The 25,032-nt window shown below is 39.3% G+C and overlaps 1 protein-coding gene across 32 annotated transcripts in view; it reads left to right on the top strand.

Annotated features, from left to right (window-relative positions):
* LOC109994240 (protein tyrosine phosphatase receptor type D) overlaps window positions 1–20,691 on the top strand; it is a 354,409-nt gene extending 333,718 nt beyond the window's left edge. For all 32 annotated transcript variants that reach the window (XM_065950652.1, XM_065950655.1, XM_065950656.1 and 29 more), the window contains 12 exons: window positions 41–138; window positions 2,442–2,565; window positions 5,347–5,522; window positions 7,736–7,855; window positions 7,947–8,101; window positions 13,007–13,292; window positions 14,524–14,702; window positions 14,978–15,104; window positions 15,355–15,480; window positions 16,475–16,629; window positions 16,802–16,937; window positions 17,368–20,691. In XM_065950652.1, the coding sequence (XP_065806724.1) occupies window positions 41–138; window positions 2,442–2,565; window positions 5,347–5,522; window positions 7,736–7,855; window positions 7,947–8,101; window positions 13,007–13,292; window positions 14,524–14,702; window positions 14,978–15,104; window positions 15,355–15,480; window positions 16,475–16,629; window positions 16,802–16,937; window positions 17,368–17,436 (1,751 nt within the window). In that variant the 3' untranslated portion in view covers window positions 17,437–20,691. The remainder of the gene's footprint in view (window positions 1–40; window positions 139–2,441; window positions 2,566–5,346; window positions 5,523–7,735; window positions 7,856–7,946; window positions 8,102–13,006; window positions 13,293–14,523; window positions 14,703–14,977; window positions 15,105–15,354; window positions 15,481–16,474; window positions 16,630–16,801; window positions 16,938–17,367) is intronic.
* Window positions 20,692–25,032: the final 4,341 nt, after the last annotated feature.

The raw sequence follows: 25,032 nt of genomic DNA, 5'->3' as shown, positions 1-25,032 counted from the left end.
TGAAGACAGGTGACTGACCTTCAGTCTGTCTGATTGACAGGTATGGCCAACCACCCTCCAATTCCAATTATGGACCTGGCAGATCATCAGGAGCGCCTAAAAGCCAATGACAACCTAAAGTTCTCACAAGAATATGAGGTAATCGTCTCAAATGTAGTTTATTCCACTTCTGTGTGTTTGATATGGCCTTACAGTACCAATTGGGTTTGTATCAAGACAACAATGTAGGACAAAGTATCAGGTAATCACTGTTATTTATTTACTGCCATTATCAACTGTGCAGGGAAAAACTCAGTGTTGAATTTTTGATATTTTCCTATCTCTAGTGAGATGATGTAAATGTTCACATTGCCGTTGAGGATGTCATGTTTGCAGCACACTCACTGAGCCTGAAAGCTGTGCGAGCAAGAGGTCTTTTCCTTTCAGGGGCACTGTGTGAGATGGCAACGGTCACCATTTCTCTGCCCATTTCTCTCTGCGAGTCCTGCAACGACTCCAAAATCTATGAGGTCACTATATGGGTGGCTGCCAAGCTGCCCAATCATTATTGCAGCTTAAGTACATTGAATTCCAATTTCATAGTGCTCATTCCAGAGCAGTGGAAAGCAATTTTGCGAGCACAATGAAATAAAGATTTTTATTCTGAGCAATGTTGCAGGCCAGTGTTTCAACATATTTTGACAAAATATCAGGCTTAGGTAGTGATTTGTCAGCAGCATAATGTAGCTGAGGGTGATTCTGCAGATAAAGCACTGAGTCCTGAAATTATTGTATTCACATTGACTTCATATGATTTAAATACCTTTAAACATATGTCCTTCAATTGTCATATTATTATGTTTTACATCATTAAACTAGTTTAAAAAGGAATTATGAAGTGAATTAATTAGCTGTGATACTCCCATAAATTACCGTGAAGGAGTCATAAAAGTGTGACAATATGCAGATAGATTATAAGCAAGGTCAGTGTTGTTATGTGTCGTAGAGTTTCCTATCGCATTAAGTTTCTGCTACTTCCGCTGGAGATTAAGTCATAAAGGTATGCGGTACTCATTAAAAACACAACCACAATATGCTCCTTGTAATGTGAAATGAAATGCCATCTTTCATGTCTTTGTATTTTCCCTTTGTGATATTATATTTTATTGTTCATTTACGGCTGATGAGGGATCATTATCAATCTCTGCTTTACAAAGCTGGAACAAAGCCTGGATCGCAAATTCTGTCTCAAGTAGTCTCAAGTGTGGTATTCTAGTATATGCCGTAAAGTCCCAAAAAATTAAATGAGGAAAGCTGATGGAATACAGGCTTCTCCTTTGGGACCAATTCAGACTTGTGTCTTCTTCTAAATCTAATCATTTATATAGAGACGTTATTTCAAACCAACGACAGCACCTAGGTCACATAGTTGTAAAAAAAACAAAAATAAAAACAAAAAAAGTGCTCTGTTTTACATTTAAATATTTACATTTTCAAAAATGTCACTTTGGTTTTTCTCTCGTCTGTGAGATGTTTTCAGGTCTGAACACGTTTTATCATGAACAATTCAATTCTGGGTTAGACAATTTTATGATCCAAATCCGCCTCCAAAAAAATATTTTAAATCAGAAAAACTGACCCTCAGCATTTATTATCAAGAACATGAGATATTTCATGGTCACTACCTTATGAGCCTGTGGAGGAGTGCAGTGTGCAGAAAGTAGATACCGACTGAGATAGATTTATATATGTCAAATGTAACCTATTAAACACCAGTTTGTACAACTCATCAATTAGCTATTTCATTAAGAGCTACTTGTTATCGTCTTCGTGAGAGAGGTACGCATTTAACTGGCAGTGCTAGGAATGTTTGTGTGTGTTTTCTAGGACCGTGAGTCTGAAACATTTGACCTCGAGAGGAAATTATATTTGTGCATATTACACTCTCACAAGCTGTCGGGCTGGAGATAAATTAGTATTTTCCATTTTTACAGTGTTTCTTAGTCACTGTTGAAAGTGACTCAATCAAGACTATCTATTAAAGTTATGTAAAAGTTTATTTTTAGTAAGAGGTACTGTTAGTGTTGAGGCTGCATGAATAGGAGGACAAAAGTGGGAACACAGGACTTTATTCAATCAAGCGTCTTGTACTTTTTTTTATCTGCTTTTCTCATAGCCTTGGGGAACAGAGCTTGGTAAACATCTTAAGACCTAAAAATGGAAGTATTTCAAACAAACAATTGAAATGAGTTAAGAGTAAATCATTAACAAAACATTAAAGACCAGATTTCCTTTATAATTTCCCTGTGATGAAAGGCTTCATTCTATTTACTTTTAATACTGATCTTGCATGAACACCTCATGAGAAACTGCCAATCGATTTGAGCGAAAATAACAATTATAAAGTATCGTGAAAAACATTTATTTTTCTCTTTTTAACAAGTTGTTTTTCTACTTCACAGTCCATCGACCCTGGTCAGCAGTTCACATGGGAGCACTCGAACCTGGAGGTCAACAAACCAAAGAACAGATATGCCAACGTGATTGCCTACGACCATTCCCGAGTCCTGCTCTCTGCTATTGATGGTATGCCACCCACCTACATCTTCCCTCCCAGTACATTTATCGATTCTACAGACAGAAAGTGCAAATGTTTACGTCTCAGACCTCAGGAGCTCCACATTCAACTTTAACAATTCACTCCAACACAAGCATATCAGAATACTTATTTCCCTCCGTGCCTCAGTTTCTTGCAAATACAGAGAAGGAGTTTCAAAGAAGGAAATGCTCCCTGAAACTGAAAGAGAAAGCATTCAAATCAAGTAACCATTGGTGACAACAACCTACAGTGCAAGAAGTTGACCAGTATCTTTTTCTCTTAATTTATGATATTCTATATTAACAATTTAAGTTATGAAGCCAAAGTAATGTTTTAACTTAATTTAATCTCTACACTAAATTGAAAATTACATTTTCCAGTGTGACACAATCATCAACACAATCAACTAGGTGTCACCAATAAACTTACATTTTCAGAACTCATTTAAGATGTGGTTGCTGTCTTCTTTTGAACAGGACTGTCTTTGCAGATAGATATATATATACATATATAAATAAATGTATATACACTTTACGCCTCAAGCTGGTAGCAAGCCTGACTTGAACCAGTACCGTCGAAGTCTTTGGCACATTAAAGTTGTATTCACAGTACAATACAGCTTCTAGAGAATAAAAGGCTATTTTGAACTGGCTAGTTAAGTGCTGGCGCCGTCACCAGTTTACTGGATTAAACACAATTGCACACGGACACACTGCTATTAATTAACTACGTCCATTGAGCTGCTCCCATGGAGGGCGGAGGAAAGTAAACAAAGTAGTAAAAGGCTAATGTGAGAAAACACAGAAAGACTTTGAGAGGGCTTTTCGCAGTCTCTCAGAAACAGCACACAGCTTGAGTGTTGATGGAACTCCATTAGGCAGACGTATAAAAACATCTGCAGAACCAAACTGGAGCCTTTGTAATACAGCGAGCAAGTAGATCTCAGCCAGGGGGACATGAGGGACTTCCTCTTTTCCGTTTAAAGCTTAAACAAAGCTTTTTTGGCAAGCTTTGCGTCTATTGTTTACTTTGATTGAGTTCTTTGACTAAAAAGGGATTTGGGATTTGACATCAGAATTCAGAGAGAGTACTCCAGAAATTATTGATGTGGGGATGGATCAGAAGAATCTTTGGAATACAGGCCAAATGATGCTTGAGCAAATGAGTGGACTTTAATAGTCACGACTGCAGGCAGCTCTTTTAAACTTAACAGACAAAACAAGTTCTTAGCAGGATTAAACTAGTATCCAAAGTCAATCCTAAAACTTCTTCTAGCTGGACCCTGACCACTTCCCTGTTCCTTCCAAACTCCGTAACACATTTAAACATTAAAGTTGTGCAAGAGTTCACTCAAAGTGTCACTGTTCTATCTTTAGTCTGAGATGTCTCAAGCCTGTTCTTATTCACTCAAAAATGCTATATTTAATACATCTGCTTGCTGTTCCACCAAGAGGTAATTCATGAAAATAGTATAATGAAATTCAACAAACTTTTTGACTGTTCTGTAGTCACAACAAGAAGAAATCTGAGTGCAAGTGTTCTTGCATCTTCTCAGATACACCATAATTTAATGGGAGTAAACCACTGCTACTGCTAAAATTTATAATTCTTATCATTACAATGCTGCACCATAATTTGTTTTCTGTAATGCCTTTGAGATTCCTCTCTATTCTATGAGCTGTGCTGAGTGCTGAACAACACAGCAGCAATGTTTATTCCTCAATCAGCATATTGACAGAGAAAACGGAAGAATTTATACAAATCCTGACTGACAGAAAGCATAAATGCAAAATCCATTTGCCAATGTGCATTAAACAACTTGCTTCATTCTCATTAAAGCACAGTAATGTCTCCTTTTTTTTTTGCTTCTGCTTTTCAATTTCAATAAGCACTGGGCTTAATTATATTTATCCCTTGTCCATCACGAAACATACAGCCACTTGGCTTTGTGGACGACTTCAACAGCAAAAGTGGAGGCGGGGGATGTTTAAGAAAAATAATAAAGAATGTGGGTGGGCTTTTGAATGTGTTCATATTCCATTTCCTTCCTTCTTTTTTTTTTTGCTGGTGAATAAGTTACCTGGGCGTAAAAAGGGAGTCTGGGGGAGAGAGGGGGAGAGCAAGCAGTTGGAGTGAGGGGATTCTCTGATACGTGGCGTCCATGCAGATGAGACTTATCTTGGTGGACCATGTGTGCACGAAGCCCCTAAACTGCCAGTCCTAGAGCATTGACTAGCTGTCAGCTCTGTCTCTTTTGCCCGGATTGGAAAAGGCTGCTGTGCCTTTCATTTAATATAAGCAAGGAGGGTGAAGAGAAGAGGGGGAAATTGTTTTGCTTGTTTTTTGTGGATTTGTTTTTCTCGGTGTGAGGTGATGGACTTTTACAGACCAAGCTTTATCTGTAAGTCAGTTGCAGATATGGAAGAGGGGCATAAAAACTGGATTTAAATGTGTTGTTGATAGAAAATACAAATCCTGATGGACTGTAACACTGGCTGTAAATGTAACTGTTTTTATGCCATTTTTCTATTTAATACTTGCAGAAAACACAGAAGATAGTCTCTTTATGTGGGGGACAATCTGACAGTGTCTCAAATAACTGTAGGGAAATCAGGACTTAGACCAGCGTAGAAAGCAAAGCCTCTGTTTTGTGACATTTATAGTCTTTATCAACATCCTGTCAAACAAAATCAGATCTGTTTTATTTAACAAATCCTTTTTTCGAGTCTCCAAACTGTACACTAACTCGGCTCTCTTCTCTATTTAAGGTATTCCTGGAAGTGACTACATCAACGCCAACTACATTGACGGCTACAGAAAGCAAAATGCCTACATTGCCACTCAAGGATCCCTGCCAGAAACATTTGGTGAATTCTGGAGGATGATCTGGGAGCAGAGGAGCGCTATCATCGTCATGATGACCAAACTGGAGGAGAGATCCAGGGTAAGAGGCGGAAATAAAGAGACAGCTTCATTTTTGTGTAGTGCTCCCTTTCTTAAGGTGTACCCGAATTAAATAACAAGAAGGTTTGGGGATGTATAGCCTTAAATCATAAAAGCAGAGATTCTGAAAACTCTTCAAATGATCACTATCAGTTTGACTTCTCTGTCCTCCTTATCGCTCGTTTTTCATGACCTTGTTAATTTGAACAGATTGTTGTACTCTGGCTCTCCCTCTGTGACTCCACTTTCATTCTTCAGGAGAAGCCCGGTTGCATTCTGTTACCTACTGATATCCTCGATTATGTCTTTAAAACACTTTCTGTTGTTGTTAAGCCCTGACTGATTACGAGCATCGCTCCCTTCATTAGCCCTCCACTGCTGAAAGCACTGGATTACAATCAGTGATCAAAGACTAGAGACTAAAGCTGCATGCAGTTACTTCTCTCTTAAGGTTGACATGGACAAAAGGCACTTTTCTCTTTCTCTCTGGCACATCCTGCAGTGTTTGACTGAGCACATGAAAGCTTAAAGGGATACTTCACCCATTTGCATTAAGCTTTGTATCATTAGAAACCTGGTAGTATTTTTGAATGGTCGTGCATCCCGCCCTCATTTTCCCCTGAGATTTGAAATCTTTGTATTTTCTAAGTCTGAAAAGGAGCTTCCAGTGACGCAAAATGACAATTTTTGCGTCACTGGAAGCTGTTGCGGTTAGCAGGGTGAAACTACAACTCATTTGAGAAAATTGGCCTTATGTGTTGAAGTAAATATGTCTGTAAATGTTTTTATTACTATATTTCTACTGCTATATTGTATATTTTGGAGAAACTGTAACGATCGAATTTCCCTCTGGGATTAATAAAGTATTTCTGATTCTGATTCGGACCTTAGTGGGAGTGGCCTGCGGTGCTGTGCATTCTGGGACTTGGTGTCTTTCATCCACATGAGGCAAAAAGTCACTTTCTGCCTTTTCTCGGCCAAGAAGGCACCAACTTCAAAATGTATTTCACATTTCTACTACATATGACCCAATGTCAATACAGATTCATGTTTCAACGGGTGAAGTATCCCTTTAAGAGACCCCCCCCCCCCCCGAAACATATGACCTTTACACTTGTATACCTTTTGTAAGAGGCTGGTGTGGTGTTAACCCAGGTCCTGACTCGATCCAGAGAGCAGTTTTCATTCAGTATCTGTGCAAATCTGCAAAGCAAATAGACTCCTCTGGCTGTTTCTCATCATTGTAGGCACAGTAAAATGAATGATTCATCAATTTAAATTGGAACACACTTGTCAGGTGTCTGTTTGACATCAGAGATGCTTTTTTGATCTTAAATACTTGGCTCCGATGTTAAGGCTTCCTTTGAGACATCCCCTCTGCTGATCGTGTCATACTATTAAGTTGTTTGACATTTGTAGAACATAATGTGCTTTTGTTGCTGCCAACAGCTCCTGTCTTTCATATTAATCAGTCGTATCATTCTCTTGGAAGCTCTCAAGCTGTCTTTTTCTGTTTTGCATGTATAAAGCTTAAGTCTTTGCAAGTAAATGCTCTTATGAATCATCTCATTCCCCCTGTGTCGCACTCGCTCTGTGCTCCTGGTGTCAATGCTAGAGCAGCTGCTTTGGAAATTAAATCAAAGTAAAGATTGTAGGTATTTGAAATTACATTTCTACTGCATAACGGTTGAGCTTTTTAGCAGTCACAGAGCATCGAGAAACATTATTTGTCGAACATGATGACATTTCGATTTTGTCTTGAACTGCATCAAGTCTAATGGCCAATCTGAAGAAAAACAATTGAATAGGAACAGTTATTTCCGCCCCAACACCAATAATGCTTCCCTTTCTCTGCTAAGCAGTAATGCTATCAGGGATCAGTGTTTTATTGTCCGTTAGCCGTGAAACAAAGCTGTACGCTCAAATAGCAATAAAGCTGAGGCAGTAATATGTTTTGAAACTGTGGTTACCTTTGTAATTATAGAGTCAAGCAGCCCTGTGTGCACTATACAAATATATCAGGCCATTTCCCTGATTAAGAAATCATCTCTAGTCAGCAGAAGTGGAGGAATGTGGACATATATTTTGCCATTAAGTGACTCAAGCTAGATTTGTATACAGTCTGCATCAAGGGTGTTCTGCTCTATCCTGAGAGCAAGTGTTCACATAATAATATCTTGACCATGTCTAATGTCAGATTTCTCTCCATTTCAGGTGAAATGTGACCAATACTGGCCAACGAGAGGGACAGAGACATATGGCCTCATTCAAGTGACACTGCTAGACACAGTAGAGCTGGCTACATACTGTGTCAGGACATTTGCACTTTTTAAAGTAAGGAAAACGTGGACTATCCTCGACCCCGCAACAGTATTTAACGTGTATCAATGTTAGTCACTTACCTCTCTCCTCCCTCCATATTCAGAATGGCTCCAGCGAGAAGAGAGAGGTGCGGCAATTCCAGTTCACGGCCTGGCCGGACCACGGGGTACCAGAGCACCCCACCCCGTTCCTGGCCTTCCTGAGACGGGTGAAAGCTTGCAATCCTCCAGATGCAGGGCCCATGGTGGTACACTGCAGGTAAGAAAACAACATGGTTTCACGAAAACATCCTGAAGCATGAAATTGATTTTGTTCTCTCCATTTGCTGTAATGAATATATGAATACATATGACAAGATGCAATACATTGAGGGTTATTAAGATGGTTATATCAGGGTTATAGTGTATGGACGTAGTGTTGTTTTTTAAAATGTGAACCAGAAGGAAAAATATTGTCTCAGGAGGACTATTTTTCAGGGAGTTAACTGTAAACCCAAACAAATCTGCCTGCTTGCTTTCACAGAAGGCACTATAAATGAGAAGGTGTTTTCGACATGATAGCACAAAGAGTACAAGTGTCATTGCCCTCAGCAAACTTAAACATCTCCTCCCACACACTGACACACAGACTCTCGCAGACCTGTCGTGTTCCCTGCTCCACGGCTAACATGTCGCACATCAGCAGCCCACAAAGTCCTCAGCTTATCCCCCGGGTTATTGCATCTGAAACAAATAACTTTCACTTTCACGCCAACTTCACTTCCCAGAGCTACATAAAGCGGCCAGACTCCCTACAGAGAGGCACGAGGATATAATAACACAGACTTCTGGCTCCTCTCAACTCAGGAAAGTCATCAGAGGCTCAGCACGGAGAGCGCAAGTGACTGAAGGGAGAAAAAGAGGGGGGAAAGAAGCCAGAGAGACATGAAGCAACAGCGATAGTGAATGTAATAGATACAAAGTTGTTTAAGAAAGTGACAAAAAAAGAGATGAGGGATTACTGAAGAATTAGAATTACCACATGCAGAAGTTAATTAGAGCTTGTTGCCGAATGGCTTCAAATTGAAAATCCAGACTTTTTATTTTTACAATGAAGCAGAAAGCAGGAATTAATGTCACTGTGCAGATGGGTGTTTTTTTTAAATCCTCTGGCTCCCTATCAGATGGAGCCATTTCCAAGCTCCAAATCCCTTGAAAAGCATTCTTTTCACTACATGTTTGACCATCATTTTAAACAGCGACATCTTCTACATTTGCATACTCCCATAATAATGTTCGGAGCCATTTGTGGTTGAGCATAAAGGTACGAGATAAAGACATTCAGCGCTGTAGAATTTTGCTGAAAGTGTTTATGTGTATGCAATACGGCCTTAAATAAAGGCTTAAAAGGAAAGAAACATTTGTTGCACAAAATTACAAGCATGGCACTGTATCTTGGGCTTTGTATTAATTAGTTGGTGCAGCAAACGTAGCAGCTTACCACCTTTCTATGCGCCGAAGCTCCTTCTTAAGAGACTATGACAACATGAAATTAACAACCAAGAGTTTTGAATTTACCTGTTAAAATATGAGTGTAAAAGCTGGAATGCTAACTACAAACTGTTTCCCTGTGCTATAAATTACTAATATGACACATGACAATCTACCTAAACTGACATTAGACACTATAGAACAGAGATTGTTAGATAGAACAAGAAGATCAGTTTATCCACAAAGACTGGGATTTTTCCGCTGAAAAACAATTGTCTCATAAAATAACTGACAAAACATATTTCAGAATTCCCCTAACTACTCCTGTGTCTCACGTGTTGCTTAAACTCCACAATAAGTCATGTGATGAATGCGAGACAGCATTTTGATTGCACAGATGTTAGTAAAATTAGTGGTCAACCACTTCTTCCTAGACTGAAGTTTGAGGACATGATGAGCGTCTCATGTTACTGTGTATCCAATTTCTTCAACCTTCATCATGTCAAATACATTTTACCCTGCCATCACATTTAAAAATGGGGTTTTGCACTTTTGATTGTGCTTATTTAAATAACCACAAATTATGCTGCAAGAGCCGAGGTTTGATTCTATATATTGTTTGATATGTCTCAGATTATTTTAAGTCAGACAGTCTCTTACTGTGACTCAATTCATGAAGAAAGCGCCTTTAAGTTTTCTTCAAGCGCAAAAGAGACATCTAACTCAAAACAGCCTAATATTAGATAATATTAGAGCCTACATATCTAATTAACGGTCAAAAATAATGTTCTTTATTCTTTCACATTCTTTCAACAAAGGCAACTTTAAATCATAGAACATCTTGTGAAATCTGCTTCCCACAAACGTAGAACGTTTCCTGCCCTCCTGGTTCCTGCTGTTTTCACTAACCCACAGGTCAGGGACTGTTTTGCTCTTCTAGCTTAAAGAGAACCCAGGCGTTGTGAGGTGATGGAAGAGGTCAAAAGTACATGATTGAATGTCATGGAGATCACTGGCCTCTCCCAGTGACGCGGAAGGGAAACTTTTGATATAACAGCCCACACTTTTAAAAGAGTTTTGATTGACAACTTTAACATAGTACTATTTTTTGTTCTTGTCTCTAGTTATTTTCACTAACTAACTAACGAACTGAGCATTAGTTAGCCTAATGTCCAACAAGCGATACAGCAGCAAAGTAACTTGTTTTAACAAACAGTGAAATAACAGCCGTTATTTTCATACAGGAAAGGGATGACTCAGGCGCACTGCTCCAAAACTCCACCTCCCTGTCGTCATAGTTGCGTGCAAGGGGAACATTCAATCTGTTATGGAAAGTCACAATGGACAGAAATGGCAGCCAACACTGTCTTGTGGTTAGTGCAAAAAGTGTCAGAAACTTACAAAGTGCAGTAAGCGGGCAAAGTCTGTTTTAAAGAACAGAATGTCGTACCTCAAAGTTGGAAACAAAAGACTGTTTTGATTTACTTTCCCAGTTTTAGCAAGTAATTTTAGCCTCATACAAAAGGGCTTAAGACATTATTGACTATTAACAGCAATGCAGGGATCCTGGTGAGTTTGAGTTCATGTGCTAGTGTTCAAAAGTCAGTGTGAGGAAACAGTGACAGGTTAGCTGACAGCACAAGATTTGGTAACAATACATGTGTAATTGCTTTCACTGCTGCACATGCTTTATCTTTTTGGGACTCATTGCAGCTGTATTTTACAGGGCACTCTCCTTCCACCATCCCTTATTCCCTAAACTCCTGGAAAGCATATTAATCTGACACTAAATGTGTGTCCAAGTCCAAAGCAGCTGGTCTTGACTGGCTGAAAAGGCAGTGTCAGGTCATTAGTGCAGTCAGTCTGCCAGCTCCCCTTCAACTGCCAAATGAAGCGACGGCTTTCTGCACCACCTCATGCAACCAGACTCACATACAAACTTGTGCTTCTGGTCCAATAATTCAAGTTTTCTAAACCTTTCCTTTAGGAAAAATTGTGGTTAAAATGTTTTCTTTCTGTTTACCCTTTTGGAAAACTAGCTTTCACAAATACTTTTCATCTATTTTTGCGTAACACAACTCTACCCTCTGTCCTTACCCCCTTCCCCCATTCCTCATCTTCCTCTGTTTCCATCTCTCTTGCTCAACGCTGTCATTCTGTCACTTACTCTCTCGCAGGTCATTACTCTCCCACATACAAGTTTGCACTGTAAAATGTTTTCAGATTGGAAACAGCTGGGGTAAAGGGAAAATCACGCTAGTTACTGCATCCCTTGCCCAAGGGCTGAGGTGTTCTTGGACCTGGAAGTGATTAATTCTTCAAATATCCATGAGGCACTTTTCTTTGCAGGCTGCCTCTGACTCCTATTGCAAATTCTGTTATCACCCAAGAGCTGTGAAGGGTTTTGTAAAAGAAAGAAAATGGTTGTCAGCCATTTTGGAAGTGATCATGAGATAATTTGTTAAAGCCAATGACTCCCATATGTGTCTTTATTCCATTTGCAGCACAGTTCCAGTGCAGCATGGCACATTAACCAGACTAAGCCCCCGGGGACTAACTTTACTCCCTCTTGAGTTTCCCCTTCTCAACACCCGCAAGTTCCTCTGAGAAAATGAAAAACAAATGCTCCATCAGAAGTACGAGAGCACGAGAGCATGGCTCTCACCTCATAGGCATGTCAGCTTAATGGATTGAATAACCTATTTACTTTGGAGTGCCAAGTGCAAGGACTTGTCTTGTCAATGCTGTGCTTTGAGGGTAAGGTGGGAGGAGAGTTAACAAAGAAGATTTAACATCATCATTTTGCCCAACGGTACACAAACTGTCATCAGAAAGCACATTAGGTGCTGAGGCATGCACAGTTAAAACATCTGATGTGTAAGGGTTACAATTCTTAAAGAGTGTCAGCAGTCTGCAAAAAAGGAGACCTCATTTGGCATGTCTCAAACTCATAATCAAGAAAAAAAGGTTGAAGAGAAACAGTAAAACATGTTCCCTCCCTGTTGGGTTGCTTTTTTTCCAGTGGTAAATTATTTGTATTAACATAAAAATGTGTCAATGTAAATCTTAATGAAGATACCTGCCTTTCAGTGCCTCTTTAAAAACTCAAATAGCATTTAGGTGCACTATGCTAATCTAATGGCATAAATTGAAGTCAGCTGCTCTTATCGGAGGTTGTCCAGCACATTCACAAAGTCCTCAAAAAATATACTCTCACTATTGCATCCGTGTAGCTGCATTACTGTGCACATTGTTGTAGAGGCACTTTTTGGGACCATGAGATAAAGGTTAAATGTTGCTGTTGCGTAAGTGATTAGTCCTGATGGGTTGGAGAGCACAGGTGGGGTTTTGGAGGGTGAGAGACTAGATTGCAAAGCCAGCAGTGAGCCCGCTGAAGGCTGGGACTGCCTAGCCCTCTTCTCCACAAAGTGCCACTTCAGATTTAATTACACTCTAAGCCAAATAGTCCATCCTACAGTGGCAAACTTGGCACAGAGAGTTTATCTCATCACTATAGGAGAAAGCAAGTTCTTCAAACCCCTAAAAAAGTTTACAAAAGAAGGCACTTCTTCCATTGGACTGTACATAATTTTTGATCACTTAGATTTGTCGGTAGTTTCTTCCATTTTCTTGAAAAGTTACACCTGTATCACCCAGTAACATTCTTCCTTCTTTATCTTGTTGTTGACAACAGTGCTGGAGTGGGACGCACAGGCTGCTTCATCGTGATTGATGCCATGATGGAACGCATCAAACACGAGAAGACTGTGGACATCTATGGGCATGTGACGCTAATGCGTGCCCAGCGCAACTACATGGTGCAGACAGAGGACCAGTATGTCTTCATACATGACGCGCTCCAGGAGGCCGTCAACTGCGGCACCACCGAAGTGCCGGCCAGAAACCTATACGCCTACATCCAGAAACTGACGCAGATAGAAGGTGGAGAGAATGTCACCGGCATGGAACTTGAGTTCAAGGTACAAAAGGTTTACTTACAAAGAAGAACATGAAGAATTCACATGGTTCAGGTTAATCTGAATATCGTTGACTATTGGTTTCCAACCTGGGGTCTAGCTCTCAGGGGGGGGGGTGTGATGCTAGGTCTGTTCTGAGGTTGTCAAAATAAGATTTGCATGTTAACCAAAATCATGATAACACACTTACTGAACAGTTTATAGAAAGGTATTTTGGTTAAGAACTGTGGGCCTATTCTTTTGGGATTTTATCGATTAAAACATTTAACACTGTTGTATGTTTTTGACAGGAATGTATTGCTTTTTTCGTGTGGGTCCTGTGGGGCCTTAACTTTTCTTACATACAAGCCAGGGGTTCCAAGGAAAAATGTTTGGGAAACGCTGACAATATCTGTCCAAGAGCTGTTAAAAAACTAGTCTAATGCAGTAGTCATTTACAGATATCTCATTGGTACCCCATGTTCCAAGTCACATCCAGGCCTTGGTGTCACCAATTGGCCTTTCTCTGTACAACTTCTTTTCCAGTTCCCATTAAGCCCACCAGACAGCAAGGGGCCTGTGGTTTCCTCTCTATACAGTTAGTTGACTCGCTTGTGAAACTCAACATAGTATAAATTTCCCCATTCTGGTTTCCCCTTCCTTGGGGTACAGGGGTCTTGGTTTACATGAAAACGCCAAACTAAGGTTTTCCCCGCCACTGAACATTTGCCAGAGGGACTTGTAGTCTGCATTCACAATGATAGGCTCATTGAACCTTGTGAAACCCCCTTGCAATCTGTGGTGTTGCTGTATGCATGGTTTTACCTTGCTTGTCACACACCTTCCTTCTTGCAATGTGATGGATGCCGATTCCACTAAGAGATGATAAACAGGTTAGATTATAGTGCAGTTCTGTCCACTCCAGGCTCACCTGGGAATCCATTTTCCTGTCTGTTCATTGTAAAGTGCAATTTCTTTTCCCCCCATGCAATGGCAAGCTTTGATGGTAATCACTTTGATGCCATTTCCATACTTGAAGGTTACATGAAATATGACCACATTGCACTATGGGTCATTATAGTGTAGATTTCAAAACGGAATATGTGCAAGTTATCATTTTGGATTTCTTTCTACAAGTGGTAAAGAAACCAAAGACATGCAATTGTTCATAGGATTCAACTCTTGAGTGTCAACCCAGTCTGTGACTACAGTGCGACCAGTACACTCAAATGATCTCTTTTTCTGTGTCATGCAGCGTTTAGCTAACACTAAAGCCCATACATCACGATTCATCAGTGCCAATCTCCCCTGCAACAAGTTCAAGAACCGCCTTGTTAACATAATGCCATACGAGTCCACGCGAGTGTGTCTTCAGCCCATTCGAGGAGTTGAGGGCTCTGACTACATCAATGCCAGTTTCATTGATGGGTACAGGTAGGTGCTTATATAGTCACACTCTCAAACCATCTGAAAATCAGATGGTCAGTGCATAAATTCAGACTTCAAAATGTCTTGGCATTTCATAGGAACATTTCAAATACAAATGTAACATTAACTGGAAAAAAGGCCAAGTACAGTGTCATGTTTTTTCAGTCATAAAAAATATGGTCCTTTCTGTATCTTATAATATTCACAGTGAAAGTAATAATGTTTGGTTCATGCTGATTGTATGAAGGCTGATCCATCATGTGATTAATGCTTTCCCACAGGCAACAGAAAGCCTATATTGCCACACAGGGACCACTGGCAGAGACCACAGAGGACTTCTGGAGAATGCTCTGGGAGCACAACTCCACTATTGTTGTTATGCTAACCAAGCTTAGAGAAATGGGCCGGGTATGCATACTCTTGATTCTTTTCCCCAATTTTTTTTGGCATGTTCCCCTCCTTAGTCTTGCTACAGAAAACAAAAAGACATATAACACAGCAGTTTATATGGAATACCATACAAAGATTTGGCCGTGAAAATATAGGCTCTCAAGAAGTTTGAATTGTATTAAAAATTCTGGGAATGAAAACAATGAAGTCTAGTGTATGAAGAGAATGTTGTGGTTCAATGTGGTATTCTATTTTTTACTCACTACAGGAAAAATGCCATCAGTACTGGCCAGCAGAGAGATCGGCCAGATACCAGTATTTTGTGGTGGACCCAATGGCCGAGTATAACATGCCCCAGTATATCCTGAGAGAGTTCAAAGTGACTGATGCCAGGGTAAGCAGACATTGTTTCATAGAACAAAGTTTAAAGTTCAAATTTTGACATTGCGGGAATGGCTTTCTAAATCCAGCACTATTGTTTTACAGTTTAGTCTAGTATATTGTTTTTCTGTCTGGATTGTTGCCTAACCATTGGTCATTGAGACACTGAATGGGTCATGAGGGGTTCAGGAATTAAATAAAAACTTTCATCTGGTTTATATGTTTTACAACTTAAATTGCAATTTGCATATATTTATTTACCAAGAAGAATATTTCAATGACTATGTTGAACTTGCTGGATGGTGAATACTGACTAGATTCAGTGCAGTCATCTTTAGCTCAAAATGTTGGCATTGTATCAAGTATTTGTTTATACTAAAGTATGGCCTTAAGTGTAACATAATCATAAGTATATTTGTAAGAATTATGACACATGTCAATGTGTAAAAAAACAAATGTTGTGCCGGCAGCAGCGAGCTGCCAGAGTTTTAATTCCATCAAAGGCTTACGCAGATAAATGGCGCAGGCTCCCTCCTTTGTAGTGCATGTTACACTGTCTCATCAATGGGATTGCTCTTCTTATCAAGGGGATACAATATCACTTAAGTAATGCACACCCTTTAAAGTCGATTCTCCGAGCACCCTGTCGAGGGTAACACATCAAAGGATTTAATATCTTTAGTGTTCATGTTTAATACGCTCAGGTAAAATGGCAGGCATCTTGGATGACAAAACATGTTCTCTGATGCTTTAAACTTGGCGCCCATGCTAGATTTTTTTTAATAAGTCTGTCTTGCACTGTGGAACGCACAAACACGAGGAGAGGTATGATGGAGATGGTCTTAGAATCTATTTCCATGGGGTTTGCGGAATGTGAAATACTTGAGATTTTCCGCCTAGTTTTGTTTAATTAGTCTCTTATGCAGATGTTCCATATATCTGGCAGATGTTTTGTATAAACAGTTGGCTTTATACATTTTCTCTCTCTTTTGATTCATTGTTCTAAGGATGGGCAGTCACGAACAGTGAGGCAGTTTCAGTTCACAGACTGGCCTGAACAAGGAGTGCCAAAATCAGGAGAGGGCTTTATCGATTTCATTGGCCAAGTACATAAAACAAAGGAGCAGTTTGGCCAAGATGGGCCAATCTCGGTCCACTGTAGGTAAGTGTTCAACAGGTATAACTTGCGAAACCATAACACTTGTATTTAGTAGAAAAAACTAAACTAAAAATCTCTCGAGCTTTATATTCTGTAAAACAATTGTGCATTGTTTTCAATTGCAAACAAACTTTTTCCTCCGCATCACGTTGACCTTCATGCCCTGTCTGTACAGCGCGGGTGTTGGTAGAACTGGAGTTTTCATCACCCTCAGCATTGTCTTGGAGCGAATGAGATATGAGGGCGTAGTAGACATCTTTCAGACAGTGAAAATGTTACGAACACAGAGACCAGCTATGGTGCAGACAGAGGTGAGTCGTAATTTCACCTTTGCTTTTTTTCTACTATACTTGCAAAGAAAGAATTACTCACAAGCAGTGTTGCAGATTTATGCGACTAAGATGGTTTTACCAATTGGATTATATACTTCAATTGAAAAATAAAGGTGTAGATATGATTCGATTATCATCTTTGACAAAACTGAACACCTTAGGCAAGCACCTGTGGAAGACATCAACAACAAGCTAGGTTATCTGCTTCCAATTTTTCAGATAAACTCTGAACTTTTTTCCTCTTCTAACAACTACTTGTATTTTTCTTCAGATTTTGGATGCATTTGTGTAAAGAAAATAAAAGTGTTTCAGATTGTACCTTTCAAGAAAAAGTGTGTCAAGTTGAAATATAAATTACAAGATCCCTGAGAGGGAATATGAGCTGAAGTTTTTTCTTCTCTGTCTCCAGGATCAGTACCAGTTCTGCTACAGAGCTGGTTTGGAGTACCTGGGAAGCTTTGATCACTATGCAACGTAAAAGACCCAGTATGAGAAGAAAAAAGCAGAGGGCCCTTTGGAAAGAATACCCAGTGAGCCTCTCTTCTGAGCCATAAATTCTTGCTTGAGAAAGTACTCCTTAACTCCTTGCTAACAACTCATTAAGTGTTGGATGTGCGACATGACTTGTCAAAAAATGAAAAAGATGATTCCCGGAGGACCAAGTATTTCCAAACCCTGATAAAACCTCACTTTGACTCAAAGCGAGGGAATCCTGACTGTTGGAGCATCATATGGAATTACTTTTTCTTTTGCTTCAAGGATTCATTTTGGGGCTCATAAAACTGAATGAAACCAACACAACAAAAAAGTAAATGAACAGTAATGACATCATCAGAAATGCATCAGTGATTATGAACCATTATGAGAGGCATTGGAGGCACACAGAACCGCAGGTGGGGGGGGGGGGGGGGGACTTGATGCACATTGTAAAGAAAAAAAAAAAGTCTATTTCACAATCAAGTACACACTGACAACCCATCGAAAAAGAAGACAATGCTTGGTCCACAACAGCAGGACAGACTTAAAGTAATAATGAATACATACCCCCCTTTTCCTGTCACAATGTTCATCATCGAAATTTTGGGAGAGGGTAAAGTTCAAATGATCTATAAAATAAATAAAAATTATTGATTTAGTTTTTTAGTACTTTATTATACAGCTGATGTGCTTTTTTTCAACTGTGTGAATTTCCTTTTTTTACACAAATGTCTCGCTTGAAAGAAAGTGATAAAACGTATTCAATGTTAATTTTTTTTAAAGCTGTAGAACTGTTCTGGTGTATGTGCTATTTTGCAGAGAATCTTTTCCCCTCTTTTTTTTTTTTTTTTTTTTTTTTTTTTTTTACTATCTTGCTCCCCACACTACCAAAATGTTGAGTTGATTCAAGAGATATTTTTTTTTTTGGTCTTGATTTGTTTGTTTGTTTTTGTCCATAATCACATACTTGGTAACTTAAATACACCCATCAGATAAACTGGGGCTTTGTGGAATCAACAGGGATGAGCAAAGTATGAAGTTGCTGCTACCGATTATCTTAGTTCTTCCATGTAAGAAGTGTGATGAGAGGACCTAGTGAATTGGATATGATACATAAATATACAAATATATGGTACAGATTGTCAAATATATGTGAAAGATCTATAAAAGTATTAATTAAACATTCTAATTTTATTGACAAAGAAAATAATTTATGAGAATAAAAAGGTATAGAGTATTGCTTGTCTATGAAAGCTTCCAAATTGAAAGTTGTGTGCTATTGGGGAAATGATTTTTTTTTCACTGGAATGCACATCAGTAGGACAACATTGTATTCTGATTCAGTGCATCTTTTCTTGTGCAATAAATATGTGTATTTTTTAGATAGGGTTTTATGTGGATATGTCATTCACTCATGACATTGTTGTTCCCCACGTGAGGGAGGAAGTGGTGAGTGTGAATGTCGGATGCCAGTCAAAGCATCACTGGTGCATTTTTTATGTAAGCTCTCACACAGGTCTGTAGTTTAGAGACGGAGGGGTCACACAGCCGCAGTCACAGCTCCACACAATAGGGCAAGGTACAAAGACGTCACCTTCTTGTGGTTCTTAAAAAGCATTCAATGGTAAAGGTATTTTTTTTTTCCTTTTTTTGCATTTAGAGTGCCTTATATTTATGCCTGTTTTTACAATGTTTCATTTAACATATTAATGTATCCTTTGAGTAATCTAGGCATTTAGTGTAAATGTAACTGTATAGTTGATTTACCTGTAGTATTCATTTGTCACATGATGAGATTATATATGCAAATAAGAACATTTCAAAGCTCATATTTTTCATTTTCAGTGGCCTTATTGTGGCTGAGTGAAATAGAATTGAAAAGTTTATATATATTACTACAATCTACAGTCAAAAAGAAAATATATAAAAAGTTAACAGACATTTATCAAAACTCTTCAGACACAGAGCCAGGGATGAGATTGCAGAACATGTGTCTCAAAAATAAACAGTATGAAGTCTCGACGTAAAATTAACACGCTTTTACAAATGGTATATATGTTCTGATTTTAAAACGGTTAATCAAACTAAAAATGGACTGGGTGGAAAAATGTAAAAAAAAAAAAAAAAAAAAAAAAAGCCTAATGCACAGGTCATCACCGAAGGGGTTTCTTCTTCATGCCTTAGGTTTGAACAACAGGCTTCATATGTCACTAAAGAGAGGAGATATAGAGAAATACATTCTGCCAATATTGTTTCTGTTATCCTGACAATCCTAAACTGTGTCCTTTTGTTTTGAGGTTACAGGCAGAAACAGACAGTTTCAATGGTTGCGTTTCAGTCTTTATGTTGGGCAGCATCTTTACCTTCATCTCCCTCTTTGATGGCTTTGTGGATGTGCATTCCAGGTGCTTTCTTTCCCTTGTTAACTCAAGCAGCTGTGTGTTCGGTTTGTTCGTCGAATGCTTAACTGATTCTTTTTGTCATCATTTTGGGATATAAAAGTGCTATTATTTAACCTCATGGTGGCTAATCTTACGTTATGTCCAAGTCTCGGAAACATGTTTTTTTTTTCTCATCTCAGTTTTAACTTTTTATTTCTAATTAATATTGATTTTTCATATGCATGGTGAAACGTTGCAGAACGGCCAGAGCTGGCCTGGTAGGAAGATTTGCACTTTCTCTATCTTTGTACTATGCACTGCCCTATTGATTCTAAACCCAATAATATATTACTTGAACCCATCTATAAAAAAGAAATCTCCTTAAACGTTCACTTTGTGTGTATGTAAATAACACAAAAAAGGTATCAACTCTTGAAAAAGACAAAAAAAAAAAAAAGTTTGTGGCGAAAAAGAGCATCCATTCTGATGCCATGGTTACTCCAGCAGATGACTTCAGAACAATTCTGTCCCCCGACCATCTGTTCTTGTGGCTTTGCCATTCAAGCTTGGAGTGTCATTAACAGAAATAAACGTTGTGTTCTCTGCTCTCTCTATCTATCTCTCGTCTGGATGCATAGACTGAAAATTAAATAATGAAATTGTAAAAAAAAAAAAATGGCTTGTTAAAAAGATCATACAATTACCTCTGATTAGTTGTAAGCGTAAACTGTTTCTTTTTCTGAATGAAAGGAGTGCTTTTTATTTTCTTACTTAGGTTACATTGGTGGCGAAAGACGTCTGTATGAAAATCAGTTTCTCTGCTGACACAAGTTCCATTTGTTATAAATGAATTCTATTAAAAAATGTCAGTGTTATGCATCGGCGTTTCACTTGTTTCCCTCCACCTCACTGTGACTCAAAAAGACTGATGGAGCTATTTTACCCCCTGCTGGTCTGGGTCCAACATATTATCCACAGTTCTGTCATGAAAGGGGAAACTGAGCCTCACCACATTTGAACAGATTTCCATCGCTCTGGTTTTCCTGTCACTGATGTCAGCGACAATGAATCATCAGAGGAACCTTTGACGGATTAAGTGTAATGTTTTTTGAAACTGCTCTGCTTTTAACATACACGTTCTTAACCCTGGCAATATGGCGTGTAGTGCTGTTTCAAATATTTAAGACCACACTTGTATTGAACTCAATGCCCCTGCATCATTTAAACACTCATGTTTAGCTTTGCTTCTCATTCATTGTGTTTTTATTGCTTTAACTCATAAAAGAAGAATGACACCAGTTAAGCCAGCAACCTTAAGGTCGGCCACATTAGAAATGGCAAATAACAGCTGTGGCTCAGTCGGTGAGAATTGGTCTCCGATCATGTTGAAGGTTGGGGGTTCGATCCCCAGCTCCTGCGGCCACATGTCCGATGTGTCCTTGAAAAAGACAATTAACCCCAAGTTACTCCTGCTGCTTCGTCAGCGGAGTATGATGTGTGTGAGTGGGATGAGTTACTTCTGATGGTCACTCTACATAGCAACCTCTGCCATCAGTGTGTGTCCGGAGTTTTCCATAAAAAGAAAGTCCAAAAGACTAGATCATATATTTATACTCTTGATACTATTCAAGCATCAACCTTTGTCAATATAAATCCCTTTCATTCAGATTTGAACTCCCCAAACCCCAAATGTAACTTAACAACTCAGCAGATCAAGAGACCACCAGGAAATAAGTCTCCAGATGAAAGCTTGAACAGGCAGCCTGTGCTAAAAGCTTGAGTATCACATTACCACAAATTCACAATTCCATATGACATGAAGGAAAATGTTCACAGATTGCTGGATGGCATGAGCAATTATTGCTTCATCTTGTTTCTGACAATTTGATGTAAATTGGCCAAAATGAATTTTTACATTTCTTGAGCAATCATTCCAACGCAGCTGTCTGCTTCAAACAAGACGAGAATACGACACAAAAAAAAAAAAAGAGGATCTCCTACTGTCATCAGCTTTGTTATTTTTCACCGGTTACTGCACTTCATATGTGTCGAGCAGATGTTCTGTCTCCGTCTCTCAGCGGCTTTTGCAGAATTATGAAACCAACCAGGCAGTCAAAACACTGCACACAAGTCATTTCTCATTTATTCCCCCTTTTCGCCCCTTTAAAACGACAGCTTGCCTCGCTCCCCGGGTGCTTCATTTTCTACATCCTAAATTTGACAAAACATGTCCAAATGGAGGATGGGGAGGGGTGCGGCATTGTTGTGAGCAGTGAGTGGGATTCAAGAAGGAGACACTTCTTTTTATTCTCTCAATTTGGAAAGAACTGTCTGTACCCAATTGTACTGCGGCAAAAATAATTACATAACTATGTTTCAAAGAATTTAATTATATTGGTACTTTACTTTGATCAAGTAGTCTGACACTCAGTACCCACCACCCACTGTGTTCCTAATGCTCCATCCCTGTGTTGATAAACAATCACCTGTTAGCACTTCAAACTCATGTATCAGGCGGTGACTAATTTCCATTCTGACAAATAAGACACTGTTGGCTGTTGTGTGTTCTGCATGCCTCCATCCTTAGTCTACAATACTGTAATTATATTTAATTCTGCAGGTGCACTTTAGGCAAAAAAAAAACAAACAAACACACCTTTCAAGAAATAGAAAAAAACCTGCAGGAACAAATGATTACGTGTTTTCTTTTTGCTAAATGATTTGTTGGAAGGAAACAAAGTGTACCGAGCTGTTGTGAAAGTCACACCTTCAACAGTGAAGAAGATCCTCTCTGCAGTGATAGTTCAAACAAACCCATTATTATCCACAAATATTACAGTCACTGGCCTTTTACCATCAAACCTCCCTTTAAAGAGGTAATTAACAATATTTCACACTACCAGAAGCGTGCACATGCAATATAACTTTTTATGAGTGCCTACAGTACACAGTTCAGTTCTGATGTCTTTGTTCTGAAAAAAAAAAATCATTTATGATGTAATGACATGTAAAACAGGAGTTCACTCCTTTTTTGCTCTGGAGGACTTCTTCAGAACCTTCCAGGTAAATTCATGCACTGCTTCAACTTTCACATATGTTCTTAATGAGTAACTAGACTGTGTTGCTCTTTGATTTGTTTTCCCACATCGTGTTCATGTGTCACAGCTGCTTTTTAATATATGGCTGCATTCAAATATTCACAAGTGCGCAGTCTTTTCAAAAACCTCCAACAAGCAGTAAAGGTACCATAGCTTTAGAATCCCTGTAATACAAGACAGTGGCGCTGGCAGGATCCTATTTCATAGTGCACACAGGGAACCATCCATCTGAGGGTACAGATCATCGTCTAGATTCCAATATGTGGTCCAGTAAGTGAGCGAGCCAGCGAGGAGAGAGATCGATCGATTCAAGTTTTTTTCCCCCCAACTTAATGTAAAAGTCTGATGAACCTCGTCTATTTTTAGAGGCCGGCCAGAGTGCCTGAAAAGCATCAACCAGCTACAAGTGGATAAACTCACATTATATTTACAAACTACTACATTGAAGATAGTCCAGAATATGTGTAAAGTGTATTTAGTCACAATTTCTCAAGCATAGCAGCAGAAGAGATGAAAATAAGAATAATTATCTAGTGTCAAAACATATCTGGCAGCACAAACATTCAAAATCCCAGAAGACGAAAAGGGATTAAACGGCTTTCTTACCCGTTTCAAGTTAATTCAACATCTGTTCATCAACTGTTTTTTTTGATGTAAACAGTTGACATCCCTGTAAACAGCTCTGTCAATGGACACATGCCGGTGCCAATGACACAAGATCTCCATTTTTATTTCTCACACTCTCCCATATTTCCTAGACTGTCACAGTGACTTTCTCTCATTCATAATCTCCTCACAAGTTTTTTGTTTCAAACACACTTGCACTTCCAGCAAAAATTTGTAAAATGTGATCCTATTTAGAATCCTTTGATGTAACATCTTGTTGTGAGACAACAGGAGAGGGCCTCGTTTCATCTTTAAGCCCATTTCAACTGCTTTCTTTAAATAGCCTCTTCCACAGCCTCGAAAATAACTACACAGAATGGTGAAATGAATATCAAGCAACACATCCGTGACCTGAAAATGAGATCTAGTTTAGTTTCAGTTTTAATAGGTTTGCAGTTAAAGAGTTTACGATGTGAACTTTCAGCATTGATTTTCATGGACTTGTTCAGGGCAGATCTCAAACCGTTGTCATTGTTTCACTGTCACAGCTGGCTGCCAGAAAAGCTAATATTAAAATGGAGCGCTAAACAGCTGGGTAAACAGACACTGCACTTCCTGGATTCTTGAACGGACTTTAAGGCACAATGCAGAACAACTGGAGCGAACGTCGGCTGCAAACGGACAGCTATGGGTCTGCGAGCACTAAAAACCCAGTGGGCTCTTCCTGGTAACATATTGAGAGGCCGTCGGCAGCAGGGAGGCAGGCAAAGTGCCCTGCAACCGCCTGATGATGATGATCCATATGGGGATCCTCAATCGAGCGAGCTCCCGGTTCAACGATGACGAACTCAGATAAGAGCTGACGCTGCTGCCAACGCTACATTGACTTTGTCTGCAACATCACATTAGAGGCAAGTCAGACGCAAAAGGAGGGTTTGACCTTTAAACATGACAGCGACAACGCTGGGAAGGAAACAAAGACTTAGACAAAAGGCTGCTAAAAGAATGCAGTTATCAGAGTGATTATGCACATTAGTGTTTGGAGTGTCCCTTATAAGCAGCTAGCTTCTTGTAAACGGGTTAGAGAGAGGGTTTCTAACTGAGTGAACAAGAAAAACAAAAGGGGCAGAAAATAGGGAGAAAATAATTGATGAAAATAAAGAGGGACTTCAGTAAAAAAGGTTGAATGGTTGAAAGGAATCAGGAGAGATAGTGAGAGAGAGCTGGGGAGAGATTTAGCAGAGCCAACAGTTGCCGCAGTGTACAAAACCTCTGAAGGTTAATTTCTCCGGCTCAGCATCATGCCAATATTCCCGCGATCAGAACCTCTGTAGGCCGGCCATCTGCTTCCCCTTCCCTCTCTGCCGCTGTGCTCCGCTTTCCTAGCTGCTGGCTACATCTGGGAGTGGACACGCATCAGGGCACTTTTAGGAGCGAATCTCTGAATGTGGACGTGAGGTAGGGGTAGGGTTATTTGTTTTCCATTTTCTTCCATGCTATCTAGTTGCTGCT

This window comes from Labrus bergylta, chromosome 22 (genome assembly GCF_963930695.1).
Source record: "Labrus bergylta chromosome 22, fLabBer1.1, whole genome shotgun sequence".
Lineage (NCBI taxonomy): Eukaryota > Metazoa > Chordata > Actinopteri > Labriformes > Labridae > Labrus > Labrus bergylta.
The sequence above is the reverse complement of the archived record's forward strand: the minus strand, read 5'-3'. Positions and strand labels throughout refer to the sequence as shown.